Raw genomic sequence first — 12,574 nt, 5'->3', positions numbered from 1 at the left:
AAGCAAGAATGTGTCTGTAAAAGTGATGAGTGTGGTACCGTTAGTGTAGAGGTTATTTTTACAACACATAATTTTGGCAGTTGTAACTGTGGAAACTCTGGTAAATACAAGAATTTTCTGGCCTTTATTCTTCGCTGCTCGCGTCGCTAAGCTCTTGTCATTCAGACTGTCTTCCTACCAAACTGTGTCGCTTCTCTTCAGATCTGGTTTCATTTTATGTGCTGAACAACAAATCTGACTGGACAGATCTATGGTGACGTCACCATTAAAAAATCGAGGATATGTTTATATATAATTTCACTGGTCAGATTTTTACTGACGTCATTACTCAATACTGATATTGTCTATGAAAATATTTGCAATTGGAAAACAGTCTAGATTCAAATTGAAGCTGAGACCTACTATACCTTAAACTATAGTCTATCACAGACTGACGGTTTGGAATTACCTGTATATTACTATGGAGAATATCTGGAAATTATATTACTGTTTATTTCATTGAGGGTGGTAGTTTGACAGAATCTTTGGAGCGTCAAACAAAATCCTTTGCAGTATTTAACTACAATGATTTAAGTTCTCAGTTCAAATCCTGCCAAAGTGAACTTTACCCTTCTATACTTTCGAGGCTGGTAAAGATAGTACTCGGGTCCGTTTCCCCCTCTCTCTCTTTCTCTCCTTCCCTTCTCTCTGTCTCTCTCTCTCTTACTCTCCCGCTCTCTCAGTCTCTCTCTTTTACTCGTGGATCTCTCTCTCTCTCTTACTCTCTCCTTCTCTCTCCCTTTTTCTCAGTCATTCATTCTTTCTTGCCGAAAGAAATCGACTATAATTAGTCCTGGTAAGGGATGGGTTCCGCCAGGTTTTAAAAACGTCCAAGACACTCCACAGGTCACGATGACGCCCTCTATGACCCCTTCATGAGTTAAGGTCGTCTGGAATCTTATGGAATCGTATGGAATGTATAATGCATACGTACTCACACACACACACACACACATGCACAGAGAGAGAGAGAGAGAAAGAAAGAAAGAAAGAAAGAAAGAAAGAAAGAGAGAAAGAGAGAAAGAGAGAGAGAGAGTGTGTGTGTGTGTGTGTGTGTGTGTGTGTGTGTGCGCGTGTCTGTCTGTCTGTCTCTCTCTCTGTGCGTGCATATATATGTATCTATTATATGTACGCATCTATGTAGACACACACATAGGCTCATGCATTCCCACAAATACGCAGAATGAACAACACTGCACACACTCACACACACACACACACACAGATACACACATAAACACACACATACACACGCAATCTATCTCTTTCTGTCTCTCCATACATGCGCGCGCGCGCAAATGCAAACACACTCACATGTGTGTGTATATGTGTGTGCGTGTGTTTGTCAGTACATGTGTTAGTGCGTCTGTGCTTGCGAATACGCGCGTGTGTATGCATGTGTGTGTTTTTGTGAGTGTGTTTGTAGATAAACATTTTCTTAATTTTAGGAACGAGAGGAAAAGATCTTTAAAAAAAAAAAAGACGAAGGAGAAATGAAAACGTATATTATCTATATAGATTGATAGCTAACTAGTTAATAAGCTATATAAATGTGTGCATATGTGTGTGTATTGATAGAGAGACGGACACAGACAGATACACTGATAGTAAGAGATTGTTGAAGAAAAAATATGACGAGATGACAAGAAGAGAGAGAATTGGGAAAGAGAAGAGAGAGAGAGAATTGGGAAAGAGAAAGAGAGAGAGAGGGAGAGAGAGAGAGAGAGGGAGGGAGGGAGAGAGGGAGAGAGAGAGAGAGAAAGAGTAAAATAGTGAGGAAAGAGAAAGAAAACAAAACGACGGAAAAACGGAAGGGATGCATGAAAATGAGCGAGAGAAAGGAAGCAACAGATAAATAAGGGCTTGTAACAGGTTTTCTAACAGATTTTCAAGGAAAGAACAGCCGATGAGATCGGTACTTTATTTTATCCTTCACAGAATTTACATTCGGAATATAAAGGGACGTAACTAAACAGTGCATGCTATTTTAATCCGACACTATGAATTCTGGTTTTTATAGCACTTTTGGTAGGGAGATACAGAAATATAAGATGTGATAAAGACAGGAGAATGAGAAATGGTGTGAGAGGAAGAGAAGTAACAAAGAGATAGAAACTGGAAAGGGAAAGACAGGAAGAGAGAGATGTGTGAGTGGATGTGTGCGTGCGTATGTTTGTTTGTGATTGTAAGGTTAGGGGAGAGGAAACGAGCGAGTGCGAGAGCAATTGGCAAATTGGAGAAAACGAATTAAGAGTTATAGAGAGAAAATGTATGTGTACGAGAGAAAGAGAATAGGGGGGAGAAAAGAGAGGAGAGAGAATCAAAGAGAAAACGTGCGTGAAAGAAAGTGTGTGACAGAAAGAGAGATAGAGAGAGGTAAAGAAGGAGACAAGGAAAGTTAGCTCTAACTTTCTTTCTTTGTCTCTCTCTCTCTCTTTACTTCTCTCTTCCGCAAGCAAAATAGGAAAATATATGAGAGTATGGTAATGCATCAAACAAGAAGAAGAAAAGAGAGTGTCAGAGAGGGAGGGAGGGAGAAAGAGATAGAGAGAGAGCGCGAGAGAGATTGAGAGAAAGGGAGAGATCAGATTACACTAGAAAGCAGTAGTAAGAGTGTATCAGAAACGAAAAAAGGAGATAAAAATTAGAAATTGAAGGGAAAGAGAAAATTACTCCTCACCTTTAACAGTCAAACTGCATCTAACTATTTCTTATTTCTTCACTGCCCACAAGGGGCTACACACAGAGGAGACAAACAAGGACAGACAAACGGATTAAGTCGATTATATCGACCCAGTGCGTAACTGGTACTTATTTAATCAACCCCGAAAGGATGAAAGGCAAAGTCGACCTCGGCGGAATTTGAACTCAGAACGTAGCGGCAGACGAAATACCGCTAAGCATTTCGCCCGGCGTGCTAACGTTTCTGCCAGCTCGCCGCCTTTATCTAACTATTTCTACTTGACCGAAACATGTCCGTAGCTGTCACCTTGCCTGCTAACAAATATCAGATCCCCCCCCCCCCCCACTAAGACTAAAATTTAAAATTCAAGTGAAATTTTAAAATTCCGTGAAATTATCTCCCCCTTTTATTATTATTGTTGTTATTATTATTAAAATTATTAACAACTGCTGCTAAGTTGATTTTTTATTTTATTTTTGCTTCTTTTCCGACAGCTACCTAAATCATATAAATTCATGCCTTTTGTCCTCTTACCTTTTGTAATAATGCAAATTTTATTGGCCACAATTATTTGTAACAGTCGCTATTTAATAGAGATTAAAATAGGTTCGAGTAGATTGTTCCGCTAATGAGGTCAAGTAAGACCAAAACATGTTCACAGTTGTCTGCCTTGCCTGCTAACAACGATCAAATTTTCCCTCTAAACACAAAAATTAATGTTGTTATAATTTGGAAGGATTACATTAAACCCTATAAACACACTCAGCAGTAGATCACTTTTTGTTTTTAGTTATAAGCGAGAACAAGCTTTCAACACACGGTTCCAGATCAAAATTCTGACAAAACAAATTGATAAACAAAAACAAGATTATCTATGAACTTAATTATTAATTTCTTGAAATTATCTCCCCTCTCTAGATAGTGGCTAGAAATTGCCACTAGGCTTTCGTCTTTCTCTCCAGCTAAGAGACATAGTTTCAATTCATTGAGATTTGTTTGTTTTGTTTTATTTTCTTTTTGTGTATTTTTATTTTTGCGTTCGTCATTCAGTACATCACCAAATACTTGATCTCTTTCTATATCTCTTCCAGTTTCTCTTCCTCCTTTCTCTATCATACTTGTTACCCCTCCTCATATTTCTCTGTTGCAATTTTTAAAAAAATCTCTCTTCGTCTTCCCCTTCTCTCTCTCTCTCTCTCTCTCTCTCTCTCTCTCTCTCTCTCTCTCTCTTTCTCTCTCTTCCTTTACATTTATGCTAGTCTCTCTTTCTCTCTTTTCCTACTCTTTCATTCATTCCAGTCGGCTTTATCAGTGTTGACCCCTGCCTCTCTCCATCTATTTTAACTTACTTTCGTTTTCTCCTTCTTTCATTATTGTCTTTCTCTCTTTCTCTCTCCCCTCTGTTGTCTTCATCTAGGCTATCTTCTCTCTCCCTCTCTCTGTCTCATTACTGTCTTTCTTCCGCAGTGTTTCTTTCCTCTGCCGTCTTACCTTCTCCCCTTCGATATTGTCTCTTTTACCTCTGATGTCTCTGTGTTACCTTCTCACTCTCTCCTTCCATTTTACTTCGCTATCTCTATATATCTGTCTCTCTATCTCTCCCTCCCTTTCTCTCTATTTCTACCTACCTACCTACCTATCTTTTCTTTTCTTTTCTTGTACGTCTTCCTAAATCTCTTTTTCGTCATCCACCAACCTCATCTAATTTCTTACTTTTGGTTTCCTTTCATCCCCAAATCTTTTACCGTTATTCTTCGCCAATCTATCTTCTCGCCTCTCCATTTTCTTTTTAAAAAATTGACTTTATCCACCTCTGTCATTTGTCTCTCTCGTTAGCACCCACTCAACTACATATCGCTTATATCTTTCTTCTATCTCTCGTGTCTTGTTTCGTCTTTCAAAATTATCTTTCTCTGTTTCTTGTTTCATTCCTTCTTTCTTTCTCTTTCTATTTCTCTCTACCATTACTCCTCAGTATACTGTATATTCTTCATTCAATCTATTTCCTCGCACCATACCTTTCACCCGCTCTCCTCTCCCTCTCTGCTCTTATTTCTTTATCTTACACATTTTCCATTTTCTCAACTTCTGCCTTCTTTTTCCTTTCATCTCTCCCTCTCTTTTTTCTTCTTTCTCTTATTTCATATTTACTTTTCATTTTCCTTTCATTTCACTTCTTTTCTTTCATCTTTTCCCTCTATCTCTCTATCTGTCTGTCTTTCTCTTTCTCTTTATCATTCCCGCTCACCACTTCGTCCTTCTTAACTTCCACTCATCCTGAACTTACCCTTCGCACTCGAAAGTACTTTCTCTTTCTCTTTATCTCTCTATCCCTGCCTCCCCGTCTCTCTCTCTCTCTCTATCTCTTTATATCTCTTTCTCTTTCACACACACGCAAACATATGCACATACTCACACTTGCTCCTTTCATATTCTATATATCTTTCATTTCTCAACCTTTCATTTTCATCTATCGTCAGTCAGTTATGGTTTTTGTCCCTCACACTTCGTTACATGCTACCTTTCTTTAACATGTCTTTCCTCTCACTCTCACGGTCTCTCTCATTCCTTGTCTCTCTCACTCCCTATCTCTCTCACTTTCTCTCGCTTTCACTTTCTGTCTCTGTCGCTATCACTATCTTCTTTTTCGTCTATCGTCTGTTATGTCTGTCCTCTCTCACTCACCCTGTCTCTCACTTTCTGTTCCTCATACTCACTTTTTTCCTCCCCCCTCTCTCTCCGTCTAAATGCTCACTATGTCTCAATCATTCCCTCTTTCATTTTATATTCTATACACTCTTTATATTAATACCTTTCTTTTACGTCTGTTGTCTGTCGTCTGTTTTGCCTTTCCCTCTCACTCTCTCTTACATTTATTCTCCCTCTTTCTCTCAATCTCACCCTTCCTTTATACTTTGTATACTCTCCCTCCGTTTCTCTACCGCTCTTTTTTTTCTATCTACCGTCTGCTCTGTCTTCCACACTCACTATTTCTTTATCTATTATCTTTCTCTATCTTCCTCGTTCCTTTTCTTTTGGTTTCCTCACTCTCATCTAACCCCTTTTTTTTTACATTTCTTATTTTCTACATTAAATTCTTCTACATCCTTCGTCTAAGCCTTTTCCGTTTCTACTTCTTTATAGTCCCTTCTTTCTCCTTCGTCTCTACCATTTATATTTCATGTTTCGTCTTTTCCATCTGGTATGCTATATATATATATATATATATATATATACATATATAGCATAACAGATGAAGACATGGAAAAGACGAGACATACATACATACATACATACATAGAGGCATACATACATGCATACATAATACATACATACATATTTATGTCTATATATGTATACTTACACATATATGTATATATATGTGTGTGTGTAAATATATGTATATGTATGTGTATGTGTGTATGTATGTATGTGTATATATATATATATATATATATATATATATATATATATATATATATATATGCATGTATATATACACGTATCTATCTATTTAGCTTTTACACATACATAGATGCTTACATTTTACATTTACATGCGCAACATACGTAATAAGTACGTGCATATATACAGATATATGCGTTCACACCTACACGTACACACTCAGACATATACAAATACATATATATATATATACACACACACACACACACACACACACACACACACAGACATCAGTCAAAACTATACATTACTCAATTCTATATACATACAGTTACGTAACACGATACATATACACATACATATACTAATCCATACACTAACGTTCACTGCACATATAAACACCCATATACACATTTATTACACAAGTTACTGATTTATATTAGGTATTTCCTACCTATAGTCATGTACACTGCCAGTGTACACTTCATAAATACACAACCACAGACTGTATACTTATACATATACACATACAGATAGTGTTGACGACAATATATATGTATGCGATCAGATAGGGAAACCTCAATGTGGCTGTACGATCTGTTAGAAAGAGCAGCCAAATCACACTGAAATCACGGCCTGTGTTTTGGGGAAAGGAAAGGACATATTAGAAAATGCATGCCTATATAGTCCTTAAAATGAAGGGTAGCCATGGCTGGAATGTCTTACCAGTGATGACTTACGCTTAAACAAGAATGACAACATAGGTGCACACAAACAACACACACACACACACACACAAAACCATTCATAAAACATCAATCGATATCACACACAGCCACACACCTAGTCAACCAGGACACACACACACACACATACACTATCAATTTCATACTCGCATGTATACACGCCCATGCACAAACACTTGAGCACGCATACGCACATTCATGCACATGTATGTGAACACACATGCACGCTCTTGTATATACACATGCATACACACGCACATAGATGCAAACAAATACATCGATAGACAGACAGAAAAATATAGATAGATAGATAGATAGATAGATAGATAGATAGATAGATAATGTTCACATGATGTGTGTGTGCATGTGCGTGTATGTGATAGCGTGTGTATGTGTGTGTGATAGCATGTGTGTTGTTGATGGAGACACACACACTCAGGAAACATCGTACATACAGTCAATGAAGAGCAAAACGCACAATAGCACCTGGCGTCGCAAACATACGTACATACATACATACATACATACATACATACATAACATATACATTCAGATAGACAGATAGATACATTCTTATTCTTGTCTTCCTCACCAAGCTCTATATTTTCATCTGTTCCACATAAATCAGCACCCCCCCCCCACGTTTCTCAGTCGCCCTTCCTTGGCTGACTTTAACAGTTTCGCTCTGTTGCATGCATACAAACCCTTCCTCTTAGTTTGAGGATAAAAGCAAATACGGGATCTCGAGAAGGTCTCAAATACAGGATCTCAGCTGCGGACCACTGACTTACACTTTCAACACTACGATCTAACACAGGAGTATATATGTGGACGCTTGAACTGCTAGAAATAGCAACCAAATCTCCCTCAGATCAAAAGGATAGTTGGACAATGTAATACTGGGGGCCCAGTTCCAAGGGAAAAGACAGGACGATCATATCTGGAATGCTTTTAATCGTATGTTTGCTAAATCAGGGGTTAATCTGGGGTTAAGTAACAACAGCAAGAATATCGGCAGACACCACCTTACTAACACATAACCGAGTCAGTTATAAAAGCCTCCACTTGGTCACTTGGTTTATTAAAAATAACAGCAAAGACCTCCTTCTAATCACACCTAAATCGTCTTGAAAACGGAATGATGCACTGGATATATGTAGTCCTGGATATAAAATGTCTGAATAAAAAAATGAGATGATCATAGTTGAAACGTCTTTGATCGTATGTGTACTGGGTCAGCCATGAACTGAACTTAAAATAACAACAAAGTACATAAACCATAACTCTTTCTCCTTTGGGGCACGAGTTTCCTAAACTTTATCCCTAACCCATCTCTACAACTAGGCTATATTCGCTCTAAAACTGCTCTTTGTCTTTTTACCAAATATTTTTCTTACCTACATTTCAGAAACAAAAACTTCCATTTACTCTATCTTCCTCCAAATTCATCTTCTCCCTGTACAGCCTGCAACCATGACACGACCATTTTGCAGAGTTTCAGAGACATGTGGAGAAAAAGTAGGAAGAAACCTCGAACCGAAGAACTTATCTGAACCCATATAATAGAATGGACTCCACCAAAAGCACCCAAGGATCAGGTGATGGTATTGCAGCGGGAAACGGATTACATCTTCGATTCTATCCCAAATTGTTCTTCAATTTCCATCTCTTGTGACTTCTACGTATAAAACTCTTCTTGTCCTCTTCCATTCCTTCTACACCGGCACTGCTGGCTTAGAGCGGAAATATTTGATTTTCTAAACTGACTGCACTAATTATTATCCACACCTATCCGTATTATCCTTGGCCGACAAACAAACTGTCCAAGCAATCTTAACGCCCCTCTTCACCGCCAAACCCACCTTTACTCCGCTATCGACATCTCTTTTCACATCGGATCGTCTCACCACTGGTAACACACCTCGCATCTTACTGAACATAAGTTTCTGGCTCATGAGTCTTCAGGTACATAAATTCAGCAAGCTGTTTGGAGCTCTGCCAGTACTACGTTGACGATCTTTGGCAGCAAATGTGCTTCACTAACAATTCTGTATCATCTGAGATAGCTAAGCGGGAAACCGTAACTATCTTTTTTATATGTCTCTTCACATTTTTCACGCAACTAAAGTTCCTCCAAGGCTACCAGAGTATTCAATTACAGTTGTGTTTCAACTGAAAGAAGTCACCAATCATCACATAGTTAACTTAGGCCAGAGCCGGAATAAAACACAAAGAGGGACTAAGCACTTAAGAGATTTTGGAGCCGCCATATATACGTAATTCAAAATATAAGCAATAATAAACCATAAAATAAATTTTTATTTTTCAAAATGAAACAAGGCTAACAGTAAGATGGAATATAATGTTTCCTTTTGTATTCTTGCACTTTGTATTTGAAAAGTTTCCTCCTACGTTTTTACTTGCAAAATCTTTGATCAGATTCTCACGATGACACCATGAACACTTTGAAATAATATTTCCAATCGTATAAACCACTTCGAATGTTATTTTAGCAAGTTTAAAGTGATTTCTTTTGTGCTGTGAATCATTTACCATTTCTACGACTCCACCTCCTTCCTTTGATGTCCTAAGCTAATGCTTATTTTGTTTAATGGTTAATCCTCCACTGACTAAGGCGTTTCTGTATGGTCGCTCGACCCTACCGTCTTAGAATAGGATAATGATGTAGATAATGCCAGGATAACATATGAAATTATTATGGATGGATAGCACTGGATCATAGGTCCGCTCGATCAGACCTGATCTAGGGCTAATCAACAAACATCAACTGGTAAGCAACGCTTGCAAAGTGACCATCGAGTAAACAATCCAAGGTGCAGTACATTGTACAGCCTACAAGTCCTCCAGCTTTCCTGAAGGTCAGCTAGACTTTCTGATCTCTTGCTTAACGAGTCCCTAATAACTTCGCAGGATCCCTCATAGCTACTACTGCTCAGCCAGTGGATAGTAACCTGGCACATTGTAAGCATCTTCTGATTTTGAATTTGTTTTGCAAGAATTTTGATGTGAAACTATGTGCTGAAACCCATATTGTTGTATTCTAGGAAGGTCATAGTTAATAAAGCCTATAAGTACATTCCCGGTTCTTTTTTGTTTATATTTCACTGCTCTTTCTTTTTCCAAATAACCTGATGCTTGTTTGTGGACCCCAAAATATGTTTCGCCCCACCAATTTTATAGCTTTATCAATGGGTATACTGTGTAAGTCATACCTATTTAAGAAGACACCAATCGACAAAATATTTTTAGGGATCAACAACAAATGCTTAGGAAAAAAGTGAAGTGAGATATAGACAAGCAACAACCGGTGAGTATGTTTAAAGGGTTTATTAATTATGATTCTTCTAAAATATAGTGGGAAAACCAGCATCAAATACTGAAGAACTTGCAAAGGCCCTTCCATGTCTTCAGCGTCATCAGCCGCCAAATAATTTTGCGGTCTTGCCCTTTCAACCAGAAAATCTTCTCTCTTAATATTCTCATCAAAAGCATCTGCATCACAATTGCACTCATTATCTAATAAATTGGACACTGTGAGAAAGGCGTATTTCTTTGCAATATCATGAAGTCTTTCGAATCTAGAAGTTTTTTTCTTCAACCAATCTATCACTGACAACATTTCTCTTCTTAGCTCAGTGTCGTAGCTGAGAGTGGAATCGATACTTTCTTCGTATCTCATTCTTTTCTTTTTGCGAATTCGACACTCTGTGCTGATTCCCATATCAGAGTAATTTTCGGTTGAATGGGCCAACGCGTCATTTACTGTTTTGTTTCTGCTTACAAGTAGAGAAGTTTTTCAAGGCTGATAGTTTAATGGCGCATTGTTGCAACTCCAGACCTTTCGTTTTGAGATACTTTTGAGTGTCATTAATTTCAGGAAGTATATCTCTCCAAAGGCCAAGAAATTACAAGAAAGAAAATGACTGCAACGCCTGAAAATTTAAACCTGCATCAGATCTCGTAGCTGCGTTTTCTGCATCTTCCATCAACCGTTCTAGCGCAGCGAAGATTTCTGTGAATTTTGTATGTACAACTTTTACTGCATCTGCTCGACTACTCCATCTCGTTTCCCCAGCCCGTTTGATAGTTGCACCAGTTATCTCAATCGAGATATCCCATCGATGAGTTGAGGCTGAGAAGAATGAAAAGAAACGGTCCAATGTGCCAAAAAATGTTACTGAATCTGCACCCACTGAAGCTGCATACACAGCTGCTAAATTCAGAGAGTGATTGGTGCATGGCACAAATACAATCTTTGGATTAACTTCTGTGATGCGCGCTTGAACACTGGATCGATGACCTGCCTTTACCGACGCGTTATCAAATGTTTGTCCACGACAGTCTTGAATGTTAATGTCATCCATTTCTAATTGTTGCAGAATCATTGATGTAATTTGCTCAGCATTTTTGCCTTTCATCTCAATAAAACGAAGAAAGGATTCTTCTACTTTTACTTCTTTTTTTTTTTTTACTATTTTAACATAACGTAGGACCTGAGAAATTTGGTTAATATGAGAAATGTCTGGAGTACTATCAAAAATAATGCAATAGTATTTACTCTGCTTCACTTCATCTATAACTTTCTTTCTCACTCGATCTCCCAAAACGTTCACAAATTCATTCTGAATTTTTTATGAGAAATAGGAAGCTATAAACTTATCAATTTTTGCTTTTACCAAATGTTCACGTAGCACTGGGTCGAATTTTCCAATCAGTTGAACAAGCTCCAGAAAATTTCCTTCATTTTCATTTGCCTTCTCAACTCGAATGTCTTCTCTATGGCCTCGTAAAGCTAGGTTTTGCTTGGCAAGAAACATAATTATGTCCAAGAATCTAGTCAGGATTTGCTTCCATTTCTTTGTTTCATTTTCAACAAGAGTTTGTTGTTCTTTGCCTATTACCTTGCCTTTGAAAAGGCGAATTTCTAGTTCTTTCCACTGAGTAAACGCATTCTCATGCACAGGGCTAGATTCATTTTCTTGTATCTTGGGATTCAATTTCCACCAAGATTTGAAACTGTCACTTGAAAATAGCTTGCAACAAAAACAAAACACGGCTTCTTTCGGTGGAGAGTATATCATCCAAGTTCTCAAGATTTTTTCCCCGTTTTGTAAAGTTCGAAAAAACCTGTTTCTTGACAATCTTCTATTCTCCCCTTTCAGTTTTGTTATTTGTCCCGGACGTACAACTTCTTTGAATTTACGGTCAGTATTTTGCACAGCCTTCGATCCTTGTTGTACAAGGATTTCCCGAACACCGTCACCGTGATTAAACTTAGCAGGCCACATCTCAATGTCTTTCAAATTAATGTTAGAGTTTTGTTCTTCAGTAGTTTGTGGTGGATCAGCATCATCAACTTCATCTTCTATCTTCTTTTCAAGTTGCACTTCATTAACAACATCATCTCCATGACCTTCTACCGTAATACCAGTTTCGTCTGGACGGTCGGGTCTGATGAGAAATTTAATTATGGCACCTTCATTTCGGCTTTCTTTTTCTTCTCTCGTTTTTCGGGATTTTTTTTCTTTTCGAAATGCTGCATCGCTGTCCTTAATTCGCTTCATCTCAAATTATATTAGTGTTATCGTAAATTTCTATGAATAAAGCCAAATAGAGTATAGACCAACCTGAAAAATATTCAACTTTCTGAATATCATCGACACACTGTCTTATCCGGTAA

At 37.9% G+C, this 12,574-nt stretch overlaps 1 protein-coding gene across 1 annotated transcript; it reads right to left on the bottom strand.

Moving 5' to 3' along the window:
- Positions 1-10,134: 10,134 nt before the first annotated feature.
- On the bottom strand, positions 10,135-12,526 carry LOC106871473 (52 kDa repressor of the inhibitor of the protein kinase-like). Its single transcript, XM_089353572.1, is given in 1 exon segment — positions 10,135-12,526. A coding segment is annotated over 1 exon segment (1,659 nt). The 5' UTR covers positions 12,459-12,526; the 3' UTR covers positions 10,135-10,799.
- Between the last annotated feature and the right edge of the window lie 48 nt (positions 12,527-12,574).

This window comes from Octopus bimaculoides, chromosome 6 (genome assembly GCF_046866305.1).
Source record: "Octopus bimaculoides isolate indiv1 chromosome 6, ASM4686630v1, whole genome shotgun sequence".
Taxonomy (NCBI): domain Eukaryota; kingdom Metazoa; phylum Mollusca; class Cephalopoda; order Octopoda; family Octopodidae; genus Octopus; species Octopus bimaculoides.
Note: the sequence above shows the minus strand (reverse complement) of the source record. Positions and strands in the feature narration are given on the sequence as shown.